The sequence below is a fragment of the Zootoca vivipara genome, chromosome 13 (assembly GCF_963506605.1).
Source record: "Zootoca vivipara chromosome 13, rZooViv1.1, whole genome shotgun sequence".
In the NCBI taxonomy this organism is placed as follows: domain Eukaryota; kingdom Metazoa; phylum Chordata; class Lepidosauria; order Squamata; family Lacertidae; genus Zootoca; species Zootoca vivipara.
Window position 1 is genome coordinate 30,507,886 of NC_083288.1, and position 22,975 is coordinate 30,530,860.

The 22,975-nt window shown below is 44.9% G+C and overlaps 1 protein-coding gene across 4 annotated transcripts; it reads right to left on the minus strand.

The window, feature by feature from the left end:
- Positions 1-9,631: 9,631 nt before the first annotated feature.
- Positions 9,632-21,836, minus strand: LOC118095073 (zinc finger protein 883-like). Of its 4 annotated transcripts, XM_060281548.1 has the most exons (5): positions 21,260-21,836; positions 19,097-20,022; positions 16,723-16,849; positions 15,662-16,018; positions 9,632-13,943 (listed from the first exon to the last, which is right to left on the minus strand). In XM_060281548.1, exons 2-5 carry the CDS (start codon positions 19,805-19,807, stop codon positions 13,834-13,836), a joined length of 1,305 nt encoding a protein of 434 aa, XP_060137531.1. In that variant the 5' UTR covers positions 19,808-20,022; positions 21,260-21,836; the 3' UTR covers positions 9,632-13,833. The 4 variants fall into 4 exon arrangements, with proteins under 4 accessions (XP_060137531.1, XP_060137529.1, XP_034991885.1 ...); XM_060281546.1 differs by having other exon boundaries at positions 13,833-16,018; positions 21,424-21,836; XM_035135994.2 differs by having other exon boundaries at positions 13,833-16,018.
- Between the last annotated feature and the right edge of the window lie 1,139 nt (positions 21,837-22,975).

A 22,975-nucleotide genomic window follows, 5' to 3' on the forward strand; every position in this document is an offset into this window, starting at 1 on the left:
CTTAGAGCTACAGGCTTCTATAAGTTCATTTTTCCCAGTCTTACCAATTTGGGGGCCCCTCCCTCAATCTCACTGTACTTAAATAATGCAAAAGATTAAGAAAAGCAGCGATGGAGAGACACTGAGGCTTAAAAACTAACACCAAAAAACTTAACACAACAGAGTTCCCCAACTCCCTTCTTGCTCAAACCTTGTTTTAAACTGCCACCTCCTTGCCTCAGTATTACCCTTGCTTGCTCTACTCAAGCCTCTGCCATTTAGTATTGCCATTTCCTCCTGCTTTATTCAAACTCCTGTTGTTTAAAGGTGCTCGGTGTTGCTCCACTCCCACTTTAGTCAAACCTCTGCCATTGTTTCAAACCACCATTTCCCCCCTCTCTGTTTCCATCCCTTCCTGCTCCCATGCCATGGCCACTAGTACAACCTGCCTTCATTTTTGCTCCTCTATCCCTCCCGGACTTTGTGCAAATCCAGGGGTGTGGTGTGACACTACAAATCATCCAGTGGGGGCTTCAGAAATACATTCTTACATTTTTATAATATTGAGGCACAAGGAGGAAGACAAAACGGCTTGCTATCACCAATTGTTTGTGAATCAGAAACACCTAAGGATCATCAAAAGAATCCTGATCTGCCCATTTCTGTTTCATATTATTGACACACGGGTCCCACTTTCCAAGCACAATGCATTCCCAGGAAATTGTTCATCAGGCAAACGTTTTGCTTAACAAGCTGACAATTTCCATTCTTTCCTATGGGAACATTTCTACTGTATTTGTCCAATATACCTCCTCCCTCCCTCCATGGTTTCTTCCTGAAACAGCTGCAGCCAACCATCAAATGAGAGACAAAGGGAAAGCTGATTTGTCCAATCTCTCCTGCTCCCTGATTTGTCTGGTCTCTCTCCCCACTTCCTCCCTGCCTGGTTTAAGCCTGAAAATGGCTGCCACTGACCAGCAAATCACAAACAAGTAAGGGAATCAGCTGTTCGGATATCTGAATTGGTGGTGTGTATGGTAAGGTTTGGGTACTAATTCCTTGTGTTTGGATAATTGAATTTTCACATAGCAAGCATTCAGAAAGCAAGACCTGCACGTAATTTGATTCGGTGTTCGTCATTCTGTATTTTATGATTTTATATACTACCTAGTATTTTATATACTACCTTGATATTTTTTCTGAGTTGATGGTTTATAACTATATTATGTTATATTATATTAATTATATACCAAATATTATATATTATATATATTATATATTTGGTATATGAATATATACCAATATTATATACCAAAAACATTACGCAATTGCTTCACATTTCTCACTTCCGCAAGGCATGGGAAGTTCTAAGGCAGCTTGAACAAGGATAGTTTCCACTGGAGGACAACATACTGCAATATCTATTTCCTCACAGGCTGAATAGGCAAGCAATATGTTTTAATGTTCTTGTGCATTTTAATTATGTTTATAGTTGTAAACCACTTACTGGCATTTGAGCATATAAGTGGTATATAAAATAAATAAGAAAGCAGTTACAGAGGCTGGCAACGCCGGCCCCAAGTAAGCATCAGTGCCATACCCAGAAGCCTGTTTTTGACAGCCAAGTACTTTTTAGCAATGCTGTTTTCCCCTGGCTAAATTCAAATTGCCCAAAGTGTCCCTTTCCAGCTCCACCCAAGTCATCTGGGTGTTACACATTCCAGAAGTTTGGAATAGCCATTGCCCATCAAATACCAGGCTATACAAAAACCTAGACAGTAGTAAGGGCTACTTTGCGTAATGAAGAATAAGGCTTGTGATGTTATAGGGCAACTATACAGTTGCTTTTTCACACAATATATCTGCACAAATATATCCCATCAAGAGCTACCTACTAGCGTGGATGGCAGGAGTGCCAACTTGAATAAATATTGGGAGAAGGACCAGGTATGCCGCATCCTGCATACCGGTAATTGATCACAAGACACAGTGCATGCACAACCATTTGAATGACAATGCCCATCAACTCTGGGGGGACCAGCCCCCTCAAATATTTCATTAGGGAAGCCAAAGGCCCCTTGGCCCCTGGGAGTTGGCTCCTGTGGTGGATGGGAAACATGGAGATAGTGTTCAACTGAAAGCAGTCATGTGTAGATGAACATGCACAAAAGCTCATGCAGAAAAATCAGATCCATGTGACCATGGGTAGGTAAACTAAGGCCCGGGGGCCGGTTCGCCCAATCGCCTTCTAAATCCAGCCCATGGACGGTCCGGGAATCAGCATGTTTTTACATGAGTAGAATGTGGGCTTTTACTTAAAATGCATCTCTGAGTTATTTGTGGGGCATAGTAATTTGTTCATTCCCCCCTCCAAAAAAAAATAGTCTGGCCCCCCACAAGGTCTGAGGGACAGTGGACCAGCCCCCTGCTGAAAATGTTTGCTGACTGATGTGTACATCAACACTTTGGTGAGTACACAGCCACTGTTCAGCAATTTTGATAGACCCTGAAAGCTTAGAATTGAGTACCCCTTCTCACCAGATCTGTTTACCTGATGTGCATCAACAGGAAGCCTTCTGCAAAAGGGCCTGCTGATAAGTGTATTTTCCCTGAACAGATTTTTGTCCTGACCTTTGCTTATTCCTTGGCAGCCTTTGCCTAGCGTGTGGCTTGCCCTTTGCCAGTGGTGGCTTACTGATGTACAAACGCAATGATCTCCCCCTGGGGAAGGGCTGGGGGGGGGGCTTATACAGGCAGGTGGGCAGCGCGCTGTTTGTTTGGTCTGGGTTTCCATAGAGAGTCACTCGCTGAAATTCTTTAGTGCTCTTGGAGAGAAGGGGGCAAAGAGAGGAGCGGAGGGAAAGTTATCCTGGTGTGCAGAGCTGAGCTTTTTCAGCAGGCACTATTGCCTGTCTGGGGCATAATGCTAGAAAAAGGCAAGTAACTTCTCCTCCTTTGTGGGGCTTGTCAGATGTGCTGTCGGGGCAGGATTTGGGGGCAGAAGTCCAGAGCCCTGCTGAGAAAAAGCTCCCTCATATGCAATGCAGCAGGACTGGCTTACGAGCATTCGAAGAACGTCCCACCCCTCACAAGGCAATTTGGAGTAAGTGAAGTATTACCATCGATAGAGCACTCCCCCCCCCCCATCCATAAAGTAATGGTGTTAAGGAAACTAATGGAAGGAAAGTACAACAGTTTCTTCAGGGGGCAGATTCAAGAGGGAATGGGAAATTTTACCCCTCCAGTGCCAACTTCAGTATGTAAAATGACGCATGAAAGGGACATCATTCACATATCAAGTCTGTTGATGCTGCTGCTGTTTTTACAGGAAAAGCTTGGAGGAGAAATCCATTGAACCAGGGCCCTCTATATGTCGTTGGGCTCCACGTCCCATCAGACCAAGTGAATATGGCCAGTGGTCAGGAGGGATGATGGGAGCTAGTCCAACAAACATCCTGCAGGCTGAGCATCAGCCCTTCGCACACTAAACCTTTTCCCCTCTTGCATCTTAGCACCTCACAGCCAGTCATTCCAAGCATTTTCTCCCTTTCTTCAGTTATTGGAGGTGGGAAAGGGAGCAAAGTGCCTGAAACAGCCAACCAATGGAACAACCAACCACCAGTGGAAAGGTAAGATGCAGGAAGAGAGAATTTTAGCTCCTCTCTCCCACATGCAGGCTTTTTTTTCCAGCTCGAGCTTGCTGGGACTCAGTTCCGACACCTCTCAGGTGAGGCAGGTGTTAATGGTGAGTTCCAGAACCTTTATCTAGAAAAGTAGGACTCACCCTCCCCCCCCTTCCTGGCACCACTTTACATGTGAACAAGCAAGACACCGAAAAAAGAAAGCGGTCTGCCACATCACAATCCAATGTGTATGTTTTTAAAGATGAAGTGTCTTTGCCCAAAGTATTGGAAATAGTGTTCTTTTCTGTTATTTGACGAAGCGTCTTGGTGGGCAGGGTAAAACGTCTTCACAACCGAATTGAAGACTTTCCTGAGCTTCGGGCTGCGCCTTGTCAGAAACCTCCCAGCTTGATACCACCGGGCCTAATGAATGAGGAGGTTTATAACTTGGTTTGAATAACATTGCCTCACCTCCGCCATCTTTGTTCGATGTGGGTTACATAAGCTCACCCAGGTTGGTCACCGACCTGTGAACTATCCAGGCCAGTCATCTCTGGGGCCTGGAGCCATGACAACCCCCTCCCTATAAACACGTTTGCTCCTTTAGAGTCAAGATTGTTCCGTTGCCATAGCCACAGATGGCTCATGCAGCTTCCATCCCTTGGGGTCCAGGGTGGGTCAGGAACCGGACCCATTATGATGTCCATTGTTCCATTCCATGACTGATCCTCCTTAACCGCCAGTCTTGCTCCCCTGGAGCCCATCCAGCTGGCGGGTGGCACGTTCCTGCCTAATGAACCTCCAGGCAACAGCTGCAGACTTGGGCGCTGTTTACCTTGGCAAGGGTGCTTTCTGTTGGTCATTATCCTGGCACAGTAATGAGGGGATCAACACTCAGCTGGTATTTTGAGCTGGAGTTTTAGCGTCATGTATAGATCAAGATAAACCAGTGACTTTATGTGGCATGCTGTGGGTTGTTGTTAATAATAATAATAATAATAATATTTTGCTACAACCACCTCTGTGTTCACAATGTGTTCTAGCCTCTGTTTCTAGCAATGTTTATTCAGAGCATGAGATCCCAGTTTGGATTTCAGGTCAACCAGAACTTGCTGTGTGGCCTCAGACAGGCCTCAGACCAGGCACCCCCAAACAGTGGCCCTCCAGATGTTTTGGACTACAATTCCCATCATCCCTGACCACTGGTCCTGTTAGCTAGGAATCATGGGAGTTGTAGGCCAAAACATCTGGAGGGCCACTGTTTGGGGATGCCTGCCTCAGATTCTCAGGCCCCCCTCATGTGCCACTATTGGGATGAATAATACTGGCAGACCTCACAGTATTGTTGTATTACTGGAATGTGAGTGCTTGTAGCATTTCTAGGAAAACACTAAAGCATCATTAGTGCTTGACTGTATTGAAAATGAAACCACTGTTAGATAGCGCTTACGTATGCAAAAACATGGATAACATAAAGTGAAGCAAGCTTCTAAAGGAGACCTGTCATTAGGAACACGGTAATAACATTAAAAACTTATCTAGTCAGGCATCTGGTTATCAGAGAGGCCTATGGGAAGTCTGCAAGAACCCTCATTGGCTCTTTTAGGAGGCTGAAGCTATGACTTTGTATGCATACATTAGCTATACAAGCACACTGAACCTACCAAAGCTGAAAAAATTAATTATTTCCTTACTGTGTAATAATTACACTTAATTTACTTTAGGATCCAGAATTAATGTCCTGTTTTTATTTCCTAGATTCCCATCTCAACTTTCCCTCAAGCAATATTTCTAGAAAAAGGTTCTTAGGTGTATGTGGTCTCCCCCTTTCCCATTTCTATCCTCACAAGAAACCTGTGAGGTAAATTTATTATGCTGAAAAGTGGCGACTGGACATTACAACAGTAAAGGAATTTGAACACAGATTTCTCCTAAGTCCTATTGCTATTGCCCACATCATACTTGCTTTCCCGTTTCTCTCTCCCTTCTTAGGAGCTTTCAAGATGGTCAAAAAGCAGGTTATAAATGTAAATCATAATGGGTTTGCTCCCCTTCATGGATCAATGCCTTGTCGTGGCGAAGGGGCTTGAATAACTCAGAGAAGCTATGAGCTATGCCATGCAGGGCCACCCAAGATGGACAGGTCATAGTGGAGAGTTTTGACTAAACGTGATCCACCTGGAGAAGGAACTGGCAAGCCACTCCAGTATCCCTGCCAAGAAAACTCCATGGACAAAGACAACAGGCATATAAAAGTTATGACGCTGGAAGATGAGCCCCTCAGGTCGGAAGGCGTCCAACATGCTACTGAGGAAGAGCGGAGGACAAGTACAAGTAGATTCAGAGCTGATGAAGCGGCTGGGCCAAAGCCGAAAGGATGCTCAGTTGCGGATATGCCTGGAAGCGAAAGGAAAGTCCGATGCTGTAAAGAAAAATATTGCATAGGAACCTGGAATGTAAGAACCATGAGTGGAGGTAAGCTGGATGTGGTCAAAAATGAGATGACAAGAATAAATATCGACATCCTGGGCATCAGTGAACTAAAATGGAAGGGAATGGGCGAATTCAGTTCGGGTGACTATCATATCTACTACTGTGGGCAAGAATCCTGTAGCAGAAATGGAGTGGCCCTCATAGTCAACAAAAGAGTGGCAAAAGCTGTAATGGGATGCAATCTCAAAAATGACAGAATGATCTCGATACGAATCCAAGGCAGACCTTTTAACATCACAGTAATCCAAGTTTATGCACCAACTACCGGTGCTGAAGAAAGTGAAATTGACCAATTCTATGAAGACCTACAACAACTTCTAGAAATGACACCAAAGAAGGATGTTCTTCTCATTACAGGGGATTGGAATGCTAAAGTAGGGAATCAAGAGATAAAAGGAACAACTGGCAAGTTTGGCCTTGGAGTTCAAAATGAAGCAGGGCAAAGGCTAATACCCTGTTTCTCATATTTTAAGGCATCCCCATAAAATAAGCCATAGCAGGATTTTTAAGCATTCGAGGAATATAAGCCATACCCCGAAAATAAGACATAGTGATAGGTGCAGCAGCAATGCCAGCCGTGGCAGGAGGAGGAGGAAAAAAATAAGACATCCCTTGAAAATAAGCCATAGTGTGTTTTTTTGAGGAAAAAATAAATATAAGACATGTCTTATAATATGAGAAACACGGTAGAGTTCTGTCAAGAGAACAAGCTGGTCATCACAAACACTCTCTTCCAACAACACAAGAGACGACTCTACACATGGATATCACCAAATGGGCAGCATCGAAATCAGATTGATTATATTCTCTGCAGCCAAAGATGGAGAAGCTCTATACAGTCAGCAAAAACAAGACCTGGAGCTGACTGTAACTCAGATCATCAGCTTCTTATAGCAAAATTCCAGCTTAAACTGAAGAAAGTAGGAAAAACCACTGGGCCAGTAAGATACAATCTGAATCAAATCCCTTATGAATACACAGTGGAAGTGAGGAACAGGTTTAAGGATTTAGATTTGGTGGACAGAGTGCCTGAAGAACTATGGATGGAGGCTCGTAACATTATACAGGAGGCAGCAACGAAAACCATCCCAAGGAAAAGGAAATGCAAGAAAGCAAAATGGCTATCCAACGAGGCCTTACAAATAGCGGAGGAGAGGAGGCAAGCAAAATGCAAGGGAGATAAGGAAAGATACAGGAAACTGAATGCAGATTTCCAAAAAACAGCAAGGAGAGACAGGAGGGTCTTCTTAAATGAGCAATGCAAAGAAATAGAGGAAAACAATAGAATGGGGAAAACCAGAGATCTGTTCAAGAAAATTGGAGATATGAAAGGAACATTTCGTACAAAGATTACCATAATCAAGGACAAAAGTGGTAAGGACCTAACAGAAGCAGAAGACATCAAGAAGAGGTGGCAAGAATACACAGAGGAATTATACCAGAAAGATATGGAGGTCTCATACACCCCAGGTAGTGTGGTTGCTGACCTTGAGCCAGACATCTTGGAGAGTGAAGTCAAATGGGCCTTAGAAAGCATTGCTAATAACAAGGCCAGTGGAAGTGATGATATTCCAGCTGAACTATTTAAAATTTTAAAAGATGATGCTGTTAAGGTGCTACACCCAATATGCCAGCAAGTTTGGAAAACTCAGCAATGGCCAGAGGATTGGAGAAGATCAGTCTACATCCCAATTCCAAAGAAGGGGAGTGCCAAAGAATGCTCCAACTACCGCACAATTGCGCTCATTTCACACGCTAGCAAGGTTATGCTTAAAATTCTACAAGGCAGGCTTAGGCAGTATGTGGACCGAGAACTCCCAGAAGTGCAAGCTGGATTTCGAAAGGGCAGAGGAACCAGAGACCAAATAGCAAACATGCGCTGGATTATGGAGAAAGCTAGAGAGTTCCAGAAAAACGTCTACTTCTGCTTCATTGACTATGCAAAAGCCTTTGACTGTGTCGACCACAGCAAACTATGGCAAGTTCTTAAAGAAATGGGAGTGCCTGATCACCTCATCTGTCTCCTGAGAAATCTCTATGTGGGACAAGAAGCTACAGTTAGAACTGGATATGGAACAACTGATTGGTTCAAAATTGGGAAAGGAGTACGACAAGGTTGTATATTGTCTCCCTGCTTATTTAACTTATATGCAGAATTCATCATGCGAAAGGCTGGACTAGATGAATCCCAAGCCGGAATTAAGATTGCCGGAAGAAATATCAACAACCTCAGATATGCAGATGACACAACCTTGATGGCAGAAAGCGAGGAGGAATTAAAGAACCTTTTAATGAGGGTGAAAGAGGAGAGCGCAAAATATGGTCTGAAGCTCAACATCAAAAAAACCAAGATCATGGCCACTGGTCCCATCACCTCCTGGCAAATAGAAGGGGAAGAAACGGAGGCAGTGAGAGATTTTACTTTCTTGGGCTCCTTGGTCACTGCAGATGGTGACAGCAGTCACGAAATTAAAAGACGCCTGCTTCTTGGGAGAAAAGCAATGACAAACCTAGACAGCATCTTAAAAAGCAGAGACATCACTTTGCCGACAAAGGTCCGTATAGTTAAAGCTATGGTTTTCCCAGTAGTGATGTATGGAAGTGAGAGCTGGACCATAAAGAAGGCTGATCGTCGAAGAATTGATGCTTTTGAATTATGGTGCTGGAGGAGACTCTTGAGAGTCCCATGGACTGCAAGAAGATCAAACCTATCCATTCTTAAGGAAATCAGCCCTGAGTGCTCCCTGGAAGGACAGATCGTGAAGCTGAGGCTCCAATACTTTGGCCACCTCATGAGAAGAGAAGAATCCTTGGAAAAGACCCTGATGTTGGGAAAGATTGAGGGCACTAGGAGAAGGGGACGACAGAGGACAAGATGGTTGGACAGTGTTCTCGAAGCTACGAACATGAGTTTGACCAAACTGCGGGAGGCAGTGCAAGACAGGAGTGCCTGGCGTGCTATGGTCCATGGGGTCACGAAGAGTCGGACACGACTAAACGACTAAACAACAACAACAACAACAATGGGTTTGCTAAAATTCTCCTGAATGCCACCAAGGCAGCAGCAGCAGCAGCAACAACAACAACAACAACAAGTGCTTCACACATTCTTGGCCAACTATGCAACAAGTCAGCTTTGATCTTTGAAGGGTCTGAAATCCACAATATGCAACTGTTGCACCACCTAAGAAACTGACTAGGCAGCTGCTGCAACTGTCAGATGCACCAAAAGGAAAAACAAAATTACTGTACTGTACTCACACACGTGCTATGTACCAGGTCTGTGGCTCCCCCAGCTGGCAATTCAGAGAACTACAGCCATTTCCTAAAGTGGGGTTTAAAGGAAAATTCACCTGCTGTATAGCTTAGTCCTGCTTATATTTCCTCAGACGTGAGTCCGACATAATTTAATTAATCTTACTTTCAAGTCAGTGAGCACAGAATTGCAGCTTCCTGTTGCCTTTTTTCACAGGATACAGTACTTAAAATCTCTTCTTCTTCAGCGACCACTTGTAGCCGAGTAAGTTTGTCTTCCATGAACACGGTCTTTACTAGGCATCCCCAAACTTTGGCCCTCCACATGTTTTGGACTACAATTCCCATCTTCCCTGACCACTGGTCCTGCTAGCTAGGGATCATGGGAGTTGTAGGCCAAAACATCTGGAGGGCCACAGTTTGGGGATGCCTGGTCTTAACAGTGAGTCCGTAAGTGACTGTGGAGGGAGGCCAATTCTGACTCCACATGTCCTTCCACAGTTGGGACATAGGTTTCCAGGTGGGAGATGATCGTGGTGAGGGTTTGGCAAGCGTGCCTTCCTTTTAGCTCGTTTCTCCCTTTTGTCCTGAGTTTGAGCGTCTTCAAAGCCCATGACTCCTTTGAAAGGCTGTTCTCAAATTGGAGCTCTCACAGGCCAGTGTCTCCCAATTGCCAGTGTTTATACTACATTTGTAAAGATTTGCCTTGAGACAGTATTTAAACCTCTTTTGTTGACCACCAGCATTACGCTTTCCATTTTTAAGTTCGGAATAGAGTAGTTGCTTTGGAAGACAATCATCAGGCATCCGCACAACATGACCAGTCCAACGAAGTTGATGTTGAAGAATAATTGCTTGGACACTGGTGATCTTTGCTTCTTCCAGTACACTGATATTAGTTCACCTGTCTTCCCAAGTGATGTGTAAAATTTTTTGGAGACACTGTTGATGGAATCTTTCGAGGAGTTGGAGATGGCATTTGTAAGTGGTTCACATTTCACAAGCATACAGTAAGGTTGGTAGTACAATAGCTTTGTAAACAAGCATTTAGGAGTTTTCCCTGCGAATGTCCTGACCCTCAAACACTCTGCACTTCAATCAGGAGAAACCTGCACTCAGAGCTCAGGCGATGCTGGATTTCGGCATCAATGTCAGCCCTTGTGGAAAGATAACTGCCCAGGTAGGAGAAATGATCAACACTTTTCAATGTTACACCATTGAGTTGGATTTGTGACGCTGCAGAGGGGTTGTTTTGTGCTTGTTGGTGCAGGACTTTGGTTTTTTGGATGTTGAGCGACAGGCCAAGCTTTTTGTAAGCTTCTGAAACGATATTTAGGATGGTTTGGAGGTCATCCACTGAGTGTGCACACACTAGGTTGTCATCAGTATACTGAAGCTCTATGATGGAAGTTAGAGTAACCTTACTCTTTGTCTTCAGCCTACTCAGATTAAAGAGCTTTCCATCTGTTCAATATATGATTTCTACTCCAGTGGGACATTTCTCTTCAACAAAGTGTAGGATCATGACGATGAAAATAATGCCGGTATATAGAATCGGGGCGATAACACAACCATATTTAACACCTGATCCCACTGTGAATTATTCACTTTGAGAACCATTGTTACCTGTGATTGTTGCTGTCAAATCGCAAACTTAAGGGGAGGAGGATCCTATATTTATGCATGTCCAGATTTTTTAATGTCAAGGAAACACCCTAAGCACTGTTCCTCATTTAAAATGAGTTGTAATCCAAGGAGGAGAACCCTGATATAGCTTCTTCCTGTAGTGAATATGGCATTTGGAAATCATTATTTTGTGTGGGGTTTCAAGGGCTGTCTCCAAATATGCACCCTCCCAACTCATTTAAATGAGAAGTCACATTTTAGAGCTATAAAATGGACTTTGCATATTCAGTGTGGCAAGCGACACATTTCTATGTAACGCTGGTGTCATCCCTATCTGCCAGATTTGATGGCAAAGAAGAACTGGCATGAGCAGGGCAGAAAACAGGTGTCACTCCTTCAGAGCCAAGGGAGAAAGTTAGGGTCTACCACGGTGTAATTTATATTGAAGTAGGGTGTGCTCTTATAATAATAAGGATTCTCAAACTTTCTACCTTCCTAGCCCCCTGCCACTTAAGGTGGCTGAAAATTAATGGACACAAAATGGTGTTATAGGGGCAGAGCCTGTCACAAAATAGTGGGCGATGGAAGCAGAATTTGGCAAAAACTGGCCGGCAAGTACTGAAATATCTAGTCCATTTTTAGAGATAGTTAAATTCTTTGCCACATCACTTTCTTTGTGACAAGTGCAGGCGCTTGCCCGTTGCCAATAAGAACAATTGGGTACATGGACAATACCTTCAGAGTTGGCACTCCTGTCTTGGTGCTGTGAGGTGGAAAACACACACACAGAAACATGAGAAATGCTTCCTTCATTGGTGGTTGGGTGTGAAGTTTTGCTTTTCCTTGCACACGCGTGTAAATAGGGATGAAGAGAGCCACCACAAAAGGAATCCTCATCATCAGGAAAGTTGTACTTTAATAAAATCATAGCACAGAAATGCAGCAAGCTGTTTTTTGTGTCACCCCTAACAAAGATACTTAACTGTTCGCAGTATTTTCCATGATGTATTGTTTAGATTTCACATAATTGCTAGGCAATTCAACCCTGCCTCATTCTGTATTTCAGCTTGGCCTGCATCTTTCCCTCACATCAAACCCTAGAACAGCAAAGTGATATTCCCTTCTTTCTTTCCTAGCTGCTTCCAAAGCATTGTTATGGATAACTTTGCACACACACTTGCATGAGAACTGTTTCAGACCAAGGCATCAGCTCATCTGAAAGAAGGTACACAAGCTCAGAACCAGCCCATACTTCCACTAATAATTTTTAACAGGCATAATGCCCAAGCACATCTGGAAACCCCATCCTCTGGCCTGGAAGCTGGATCAGAGCAGATGCTGAGGGCAAGCAAAGGATGCCTATCATGGTCTGCCTCAAATAACCTTCCTCTGAAACACTTGATTTCCCACCCCCCTCCAATCTAAACATACTTTGTCCTCATAGGATTTGCACTGTGGATCATTTCTTATCTTTGCAATGCTCCATTGGAGCTTATGTGTAAAAGAAGGAATTTGCAAAAACGGAATGCAGGAGTTGCAATATGAGATCAAGGCAGTACTGGGGGGGGGGGGCAGGACCATCCCTTCCTGCATCTATGAAATGATGATCTGGTTGGCACAACTTATATTTGCATTGCCTTTTGCAGTCATTGCACCAGTCTCCATGGAATCAATGGGAAGCCACAAGGCTAGAAAGGGGGAAAAACAAACAAACAGTTTCTCATCATGGCTCCTAGCCTCCTATCTCAACCAAATGGCCAAATTCCATTCTCACCATGTTCCATATTCACCCACAAGTTTTTATAGATGCAGCCACAACATGGAAGGCTACCAGTGGACTGGATTTTCCAAGCATATCTTTATCTGAGGCCCAGGACGGTCAATAAAAAGCAGGGATGAGGTCCATGGCTTTCCTTTCAACATTGCTTCCCTCTCCACCATCACAAAACAGGTTCCATTCTAGCCTTGGAGATAAATATGAGGGCAGGATGGAGGCTGAGAGAGAACAAGGAAGAACAGTGACAGAACATGTGTTTGGTACACCTGAAGGCTCCTATTCAGCCTCCAGATTTAGAGCGCTACTCAAGCATTGGAGTCAAGGACTAAACCCAACAAGAGTTGAAATATAAGTACTTGGGTAACCAACATGGTGCCTTCCAGCTCCCATCAGCCCCATCCAACATGGCCAGGGATGAGTTGGCATCTGGGGGGCACAACATTGGCTACCACTGGCTTACATGGTCATGTTCAGCAAGTGGCAGAATTGTTCATTCTTCAGACCAGGGTGCTTTCTTGAAAATCACATGCTGCTTGAGAAGAGAAAAAGGCCTGTCGGTTGTGATTCCCCCTCCAAACTTGGCTTTTACAGCACAAGAGAGTTCCAAGTATCTGTCTTTAAGAGGAAAGACTCTCATTGAGAAAGACTGCAGAAGGCAGGTGCTGCAGTAATGGCACACACACAAAATAAATATGGGGGCTCCTCCAGATGACATGTTTATTCATCATGATTTGCTTCCACAAGGCTTACAGGGAGGTAAGACTATGACCAATCTTTATTCAGCATTCATTTTGATTGGTTTGCAGGGTGGTTATACGACAATGAGCACTCATCCGGAATTCATCCTGATTTGCTTTCATAGCAGGTATACACCTTCCCATTCATCATTTGTTCATACTACTCTTTTCAGTGCATTTCCCCATCACCTTCCTAAATGCAAACAGTCTATGGGGTTGGTTTTTTTGTTTTGTTTTTTGCAGGGGATGCACAAACAAGTAAATATTTAATACGCACTTGAACCCCTCCTGCAAAATACTAACAGCTTGGAGAATACCTTAATTCTATTCTGACCTCTCCAAGCTAAAACCTATGAAGATCGAGAAAGCAAGCATGACCTGTTCTTGAGCTCTGACTCTGCCATGCCTCAATGGGAGACCTTGGACCATTCTGTCTCAGGAAGAGTTTCTTATCTGGAAAACAGGAACCACATGAATTTACATAAGATCACAATTCTGTGAAGGTGCCATATCTCTGTTTCCTCCTCTTGTTTCCTTCTGCCAAGAGTGTGATGAGAAAATAGGGAGGGAGGGAGGGAATGTGAGCTGGTACAATGTAGTATATGCAGAGAGCCAGCCACCTTTTGGAGTGTCCCGATTCAAATTCCAGATCCACCATGGATTCCTTCTATGGCCTTGGGCATGAGGGTTTGTCTATTTTAGCCCTTTCATCTGGAAAAGTGGGAATGATAATGAGCCACCCAAGAGTTGTTGATTTAGTCTGTAAGGCCCTTTGTTACATTCAAAGGAATACATAAATAAAATCAGAAGTTCCATCAAAGCTGGAGGAAAAGATTTGCCTTAAATCAACAGCAGAGCAGCAATTGAGATGGTGTGGCATTCCTCATACGGTATTAAGAAGGCGAGGGGGGATGGTTGAGGGACAAAACAGCGCTAACAAAAGAAGATGCTCATCTTAGTACCAGAAAACCTATGCTGAAAGTCGGCTCAGATCATTCAACCCCTTTGATCTCTATATTTCCAATTCTTTAAGGAGAAATCCGTTCTCCCCAACACTAAAGTATCTTCACCATCCCTATAACATATTGTGGATTTCATCCAAATGTCTGCACGACGCTGGAACACTGCAGAAGGCAGCTTCCGAATCCAACAGCTTCCGTTTCCAGCATGCATGTTTGTTTGTGTGTCTGCATGCATGCCTGTCTTTTTAATTTTAATTTATTTTGTGTCTGGGGGGAAATTCTACCGGAAGATCCTCTTTTAACAAGGCTTTGTAAACTATTGCATCCGTTTCCTTGGGAGGAACAGAGAGAGGCAGTAGATAAAGTAACAGGGGAAACTGGGATGCTGGAATTAAATGTCTTCCCTCGTATTTCTTTCTTTCTTTCTTTTTATAAAAAAAACATAATTCCAGTTTTATACTATCAATTGCTTGGATATAAACCCCAAAGCAGGAAAGGCTTTGCTTTGCTTCATGTTAACAGATTATGAATTCACTATTGGATGAAGTCTCTGGTGCTTAACAAGCGTTTGTCTCTGCCGGAACCTCCTCCCACATTCGGTGCAGCGGTACGGCTTCTCTCCCGTGTGGATTCTCTGGTGAATGATGAGGTCGGCCAGCCGAACGAACCTCCTCTCACACTCGTCACAGGGAAAAGGCTTCTCCCCTGTGTGGATTTTCTGGTGTCTGGTGAGAGACGAGAGCTGGTTGAATCTTTTCCCGCACTCTGCACAGCTGTGGGGCCTCTCACCTGAATGGGTCCGTCGGTGCCTGTGGAGATGAGAGAGCTGGTTGAACCTCCTGCCACACTCATCACAGGTGTGGGGCCTTTCTTCTGAGTGGGTCCTCTGGTGCCTGGTTAGAGCAGATGAAGCGATGAATCTTTTCCCACATTCAGGGCAGCCGTAAGGTCTTTGTCCCATGTGGATTCTCTTGTGTACTGTAAGAGCCGAGAGGTGACTAAAACATTTTTGGCAGTAGGTGCAGCGGTAGGGCCTCTCTCCCGTGTGGATTCTCTGGTGGCTGATAAGATGCGCTCGCTGGCTAAAGGTTTCGCCACACTCTGTACAGGCATGGGGCTTCTCTCCTGTGTGAATTCTCTGGTGTCTTGTGAGATGCGAGAACTGGTTAAACCTTGCCCCACACTCGGCACAGCGGAAGGGTTTCTCACCCGTGTGGATGTGCTGGTGCTTGGCCAAGTCCGATGGGCAGTTGAAGCGCTTCCCACATTCGGCACAGGGGTGGGGTTTCTCCCCAGTATGGATTCTCTGGTGTCTGGTGAGGTGTGACATCTGAATGAAGCTTTTTGGGCACTGAGCACAGTGGTAAGGTTTCTCCCCTGAATGAGTTTTCAAATGTTTGGCTAGGCCCGACGGGCGGGTGAATCTTTTCCCACACTGAGCACAGGCATGAGGTCGGTCCTTCCTGTGGATGCCGCCGTGAGCTCGGAGTTCCTCCTCTCCCCTAAACCTTTTCCCACAGTCCGGACACTGGAAATACTGTCCAGCTCTTCCCAAAAACTTGGCACCTATTGAGTGGGAAAGAAGAGCCAGATATGATGTCGTGACTAGGTAGACACACACATACACGCTCTGTGTTGAACCCTAACGAAAAAATTACGTACTCCAAAGAATTCTGCACCGTAATCAAGATGCTACGATGCAAAATGTTGACATATTATTCAACATCTAAAAAATCTTACATTCAAAAATTCCTGCATGTAACTAGACTTAAATCAAGTTTAGATTGACAGACCACAACACAACTTGCACAGAGTGATTCCCAGCTCATATTTTAGCCACAAGCATCAGTTCACCACATATGGGTCCAACTGCATTATGTTAAGCATGTGGTTTGCCCTTAAATGCAGAGTTTTTCTTTCACTGATCTTCCCCCACCTCCATGCCAATCCAGATGCATAGTCTGGTGTGTTGGGTAGGTAAGTACCAATCGGGACCCTGCAATCATCATCTGAGGGCCTTTTTCGTACGCTTCCTCCATGAGAGGTCTGTAGGGTGGCAAGACGAGAATGGGCCTTTTCTGTGGTGGCTCCCACCACAGAATGGGTCAAACATAATCAGTTTCCTACAAGAACACCTGCAAATGAACTGTCACCACTCTTTCCATCATATTGATAGCCAATAACGAGCATGGGCCACATTCAGACAAACATACCCTTAGCAAAATGAAGACTAGAGGGGAAATAATGTAGGGAATGGTGTGGTTCCTTACCGGGAGAGCTGGCATTCCCATTGTCCTGCTGCCTGACTTCCTTGTAGGTTTGCCTTTGCCTGGTGCTGACCAGAGGCCGATGAGCTTCAGAGCAATTTGCAGGCCCTTCTTGGGCTGTTCCCGATACCTGTAACAGCAGCAACAATCACACTGGAAGTGAAGAAGGAATATTGGGCCTACACGGGCTGATAGCCTCCATGGTATCAAGAGAGAAACAAATATGGAATGGTGGTGTTGAGCGTTTATCCCAGGAATCCCCACACTGTGGCCCTCCAGATGTTTTGGCCTACAACTCCCATGATTCCTAGCTAACAGGACTAGTGGTTGGGGAAGATGGGAATTGGAGGGACGAAGTTGGGGGATGCCTGGTTTATCCATTGTGAGAAGCAATAAACTTGCAACCACACAAAAGTGAAGCCTGCCACAACCATTTGAAGCTTATTCCAAGCCAGGCAGGCAGAAATCCCTTTTCTGCCTTGTTCTGGCCACTGTCCAGATCAGAAGTGGGGAGGAACTCCCAGCATCCTTGACCCTTGCTGGCTACAGATGATGAGAACTGGAGTCCAACAACACCTGCAGAGCCACAGCTTTCCCTCCCTTAGCCAACTTCATAAACTTCTTCATGAAGTTCTGTAGAGATCCCTGCTGGATCTCGTTGCTGCTGCCTTCTCACAACAGACCAGAACAAAAGGCTTTTCAAGGCTTGGGAGAAAGCAGGTGAGTGGTGGCTGGGCAACTATAGATGCACTTCCCTAACTGGTGTAGACTGTTGCTAAGAAACTGCAAAGTTCTCTTCTCTATAGCTTCAGGATTGTTCCATAGGACAGAAGTTCTTAAGTATCTTTTTTCTTCTTCCCAACCCCACCCCCCACTCAAAAATGGCAGAGTGTCTTAATGGACCACTTAATAAACCTTTGTCCTACAAATCAAACCCCACACATACCATATATATGACAACAACCACAGTCTTGCTTTTCTGTGTGAACAAATTCTGTGATGTTAGGTGTAAAGTTTGGTCTGCTTTAAGACTCAGGGTAGCTCCAGTATTTATCCTGCTTCTATGTTTGGACTTGACGGTGGCCTGGCAACAGAGAAGAGCCCTTTTAAACTGGTAAATTGTTAGGGGGATTATAGATTGCACCACACTGAACTATGGAAATAATGGGCCCTAAATTAGGGATTAATTAGTCTGATAATCCAGTCCAGGTGAAAATGGTCTTAATCGCCATCATTAGAAAAAAACATCAGTCAAGTGCAGAGCTAAGTACATATACTGTTCTCTGTTCCACAGACTTTCTGCAGACCACCTGAATGCAGCTTGAATGCAGACCATAGTTTGAAAACTTTGGCCATAAAAACAAGGAAGCAGCATTGCTCTCAGCTGCTGCAGCAAGAAAAATGACCCCTCTATCCGAAGTATATTCTGTGATTAGATCAGCCATCTGTTGTCAGTGTTGGGGCTCAGCCTTATAATATGCCTCCAAGTATGTACAGGGTGCATTTTACTCACTGCCAGGCAGTGTTAGAAACCCAGGCACCATATGGCTCCTTAAGCCAGAGTTACAAAGCAGAATGCAAAATCAGAATGCCTGGTTGTCATTCTTGGGCCAGATGGCTCGAAAGTTGTATTATTCAATGTGACTTTTTGGTCCCCGAAATTCATTCTGGCTGTGCAGGTAAAATATAACGGATATAATTCTACAGGATATGTTGCTAGTCAATATCCAAGGATCTGCAGGCAAACACCTCCAGATGGTGGAGGTGCCATCCTGGTGCCCAGGCATCTTCACTTGGTCACAAGTTGTGAATTTTGAACGCTGCTGCAAGTTAACCACGGCAAGCCAAGTCAAGTTAGGGGACAGGCCTTCCAGGTGAGAGGGCATAACTCTCATAGGTCATGGGTAGGCAAACTAAGGCCTAGGGCCCCGATATGGCCCAATCGCCTTCTAAATCTGGCCTGCGGACGGTCCGGGAATCAGCGTGTTTTTACATGAGTAGAATGTGTCTGTTTATTGAAAATGCATCTCTGGGTTATTTGTGGGGCATAGGAATTCATCCCCCCCCCAAAAAAAAGTCTGCCCCCCCACAAGGTCTGAGGGACAGTGGACCAGCCCCCTGCTGAAAAAGTTTGCTGACCCTGCCATAGGTGATAGTGCCCAGTGGACCAAATCATTATGTCCCCTACTACTGCAGGCCAACTTTGACAGGAGGCGAAACCACCCGCCTGCAGGTCCTATGACAGTATAGTTGCATGACTGACATGTGTCAAAGTTTTAAGGAAGCAGTGCTTCCTTAAAACTCAACAACCTGAAGAATTCCAATTCGGTCCTCCCACCCCCATCCCTTTAAGACCACCATGAATAAATGACCTCACCTGTTGCCCCCGTTTCCCCCCCTCCTGCTGCCTCAGAAGGAAACCCTCTGCCAGGGCCACCGCCTGGGCACAGGTCTCCGGCCCGCGCTCTCGGACTCGAATCTGGATTTCCTTCGGCAGAATCGTCAAGAACTGCTCCAGGATAAGCAGCTCCAGGATCTGCTCCTTCGTCCGGCTCTCCGGCTCCAGCCAGCGGTGGCACAACTCCCGCAACCGGCTGCAGGCTTCCCGGGGCCCCTCGGTCTGCTGGTAGCGGAACTGGCGGAAGTGCTGGCGTTGGGCCTCCACGTTTGGAAAGTCCTCCCGCAGGATGGCAACTTTCACCTTCCCGTAGTCTCCTCTTTCTCGGGTTTCTAGGCTGTTGAAGGCCTGCTGTGCTTCTCCAGTGAGATTCGGCACGAGTTTGGCCACGCCTTCTCCTCGTGGCCACTGGCAGGCATCGACTACCCGCTCGAATGTAGACAGGTCATCCCAAGGCGGCAACTCTGGCAGCTGAGAAGTTGCCCAACCTGAGTGAGAGGACTGTACCGTTTTGAGGATTTCTTGCCACTGGGCTTCTCCATGAGGGTGCATTCCCTCCTGTCTCTCAACCCTACCATGGTGTGGTGTGGCCCACCTTAGAAATTCGCTGATTGCCCCAGCCTGGACAGCCCGAGGAGACTTGCCTACCCCTCCCCCCAGTTCAGGATGTCCTGGGTTTGGCTCCTCCATTCTTCCCTCTGGGTTGCTCTCAAAGGCGTTTAGAGCTGTGGCGTTATTGCTTCCCTTTGATTGCAGCCATTTTGTCTCCTTGGCCTTGGCCTTGATGCTGCTCTCAACTCCCTTGCCAAAATTGGCAGGACGGTGCTCAACAGAACAGGGCTTATCATCAACAGTGCTACTTCCATCAAGAGCACAGCAAAATTCCCATCTAAGGCGCTAATAACCTGTGAAGAGAGAGAAAGAGAACTTTTGACATATAGTATATAGACATTTAGACATATAGTGAGCGCACAACTATCCACTGACTTCATGCCTCGCTCCTAGCCATTGGCTGAGCTGCTGTGATGTCACAGAATAAGGGCTAGGAACGGAATGTTGAAAAATCAGTGCCATTGCTCTGAGGTAAATGGAAGGCAGTGGTGTCTGGAAAGAGCAAAAACATCACACAGGGACTAGAATTAGGAGGGATTAAACACTGCAAGAGCCTGGGGAGATGTTTGAGGGAGAAATCAGAATGGTTGGTAAAATCTTAGAGAGAAGACACAGATTACTGAGAGACCCTACATTTCAAACACTGATTTGAAATAAGCAGGATTCATAAAGAAATGCAGGTTTCTGGAACCAGTGCAATTTTATTTTATCTTTGGTTATTTATTTTTGCTTGTGCTATTCTGGTGTGAGCAGGTGGCAAAGAGCTATTTAAGGCACTCAGGCCTTAATCTTGCTCACCTTTCATTCTGACTTCTGCACATCTTCAGCCATTGTTCACATACTTTCAGATCTATCTTCACAGCCGATCCTCAGGATTCTGGATCTGCATCTGGTACCCTAATCTCCATTTTAGAATGGGGCAGCAGAGCACACAACTACAAAGATAACCAGTGACAACTTGCTTGGAACTCAGCAAAGTCTTCTCTTCTCCCACTGCTCATTGCAAGTGGACCATTCACACAAGCAATTGTTTGTGCAGACAATAAAGTACAAACCATATCTCAGTCTCAAGGTGGGCTAACACACATGCATGAGCATCTCTTAGGTGCAATCCTATAAACACTAACCTGGAATAAGTCTCACTGAACTCAGTGAGGCTTGCTTCTCAGTAGTCATGCATATGATGTTTTATTCTGTTTTTAATCAGTTGGGAGCCGCCAAGAGTGGCTGGGGGAATGAATGAATGAATATTATCATTATTATTAGTTAATGGCTTACAACCCACAGGTGAACATCACAGTACTTGATACAAAATCTCTGTCTGCACTATTCTGATTAGGGAAGGCTGTTTTATGCATTAGAAAGCACTGTTGGGCATTGAAGGGACTAAACACATCCTCAGTTATCCTCATCTGCAAAATGGGAACAAGTATACTCTTATTTCACAAGGCTGTTGTGACAAAGAACAAGCTAAAGACTGCAAAACACTTCATAAAATAGCTCCAAGATTTGTTGAAGGATTATTGGTACCTCATGTGGATTTGCATCCCATGTTTTGAGCTGATGATCATCGCTCCACCCTGCCTTATAGCAGAAGCCACATCTTCCCTGTCAGTCAAATAAAGCAAATGCCTGCAACTTCCAGATATCTCGCAAATTGCAGTCCTCCGGATGCAGAATTCCCATCGACTCACCTCCGCTGCTTTGCCCAGCTTGGGGGCTTCTACTGTCTCGATCTGCTGCTTTTGCTGCTGCTGGGAAGAAGAAGAGAAAAAAAACTGTGTGTGTGAGAGAGGAAGCTCCGTACCTTATTCCTTCCCCCTGTCTCTAAACGATATGGAAGGGCTCTAGGACCCAGAAAGACCAACCTATTTAACCCTTCATAATCTGGTCTAGGAGAAACTCCTTGCTGCAGGCTCAGAGACACCAAGTTAAGAAGGCAGTGGATGTGCCCATTTTTTTTTTAGACCAGATCGCACAATCCTTTTTGTCAACATTGTCTCTTTTAGTGCTCAAAAGAGTGACTAATTGATGACGCAGACCGCATAAAAACCGATCTCGAGAATGCCACCAGGGACGCTTACAATGCGATCCTATGAGGATCAGGAAGGAGACTACCCTGACTTCAGTAGGGCTTACTCTTAAGTAAAATTGCACAGGCTTATGGAAGATGTTCCCCTTTCCCCCATTGCCTTAATAGCTTTGACTACTCGAACAAACCCCTGGCCTGGCCTCTATGCAAGTCCACTCTCAGCTTCTGTCTTCGATCTGTAAAATGGAAACAAATTATGGGCTGCCTACAAGGTTGTACTGACTAGTGAGCTAACTTGCAGGATGTGGTCATGTTTGGAATACAGTACTACATACAGTTCTGGTCACCCAACCTAAAAACAGGATAATGTAGAGCTGGCAAAAGGGAGAAAATAATGTAGTAAAGGGCAACAAATGATTGCAGGGTAGGAATATCCTCCCAAGAAGAGGATGTTAAAGCTTGAAGGGTTCCCCCCCCACCTTAGTTGGAAACCAATGAAAATTCATTTTTAAAATAAAAACAAAAGGAGTGATAGGGAAGCATAATAGAACTTTCTGAAATTCTACATGGTGAAAAAAGAAAATGGATTGAAAAACTGTTTTCTTCCCCTCTCATAATCTCAGAACATGGGGTTCAGAGAGATGAATTGGGATACATTCAGGTCACGCAAAAGTAAGTACTTCCTCACAATTACACAAAACGTAGCCACAAGTATAGACACATTTATAAAAGGTTTGGACAAATCTTCAGAGGATTTGCCAGTTAGTGACTGTTAGGGATGATAGCTGAGTGGAATCTCCCATGTTCAAAGACAGTTGGTCTCAACGGTCAACTGCGCGGGGGGGGGGGGGGCACAGGGCATTGGATATTTCTAGATGCATCTGGCTGGACACTTTGGGAGGCAGGATGCTAGACTAGAGCAACCTTTGCTGTGATCCACCAGCGCTCTTATCTTGTCAAGACCAACTCAACAGGCTGGATCCAAGCCAGGTTAGTTGCACTTCGGATCCTACTGAAATCAATGTGAAAAGTTATCAGGTACAGCTCAACCAATTTGAATCTCACTCGGTAAAAATGAGAGTGTTAAATATTGGGAGTTAGAGACTTTTTGAAAAGGCCAGTTTATTGGTTTTTATAACTTTTTATTTTATCTTATTGAATTGTCACAAATAATGATTAACCACACGGAAACTAGTTCCTCCTTCTGCTGTCAT

What these genes read in the sequence shown, in the direction of transcription:
- LOC118095073 (XM_060281546.1), bottom strand. Translation starts at nt 19,807, where the DNA reads ATGGAGGAGCCAAACCCAGGACATCCTGAACTGGGGGGAGGGGTAGGC. An exon ending in GGGGGAAACGGGGGCAACAG is followed by an intron (nt 16,850 to 19,096) that starts GTGAGGTCATTT and finishes CTGCTGTTACAG; the next exon opens with GTATCGGGAACAGCCCAAGA. An exon ending in TGGGAATGCCAGCTCTCCCG is followed by an intron (nt 16,019 to 16,722) that starts GTAAGGAACCAC and finishes CCCACTCAATAG; the next exon opens with GTGCCAAGTTTTTGGGAAGA.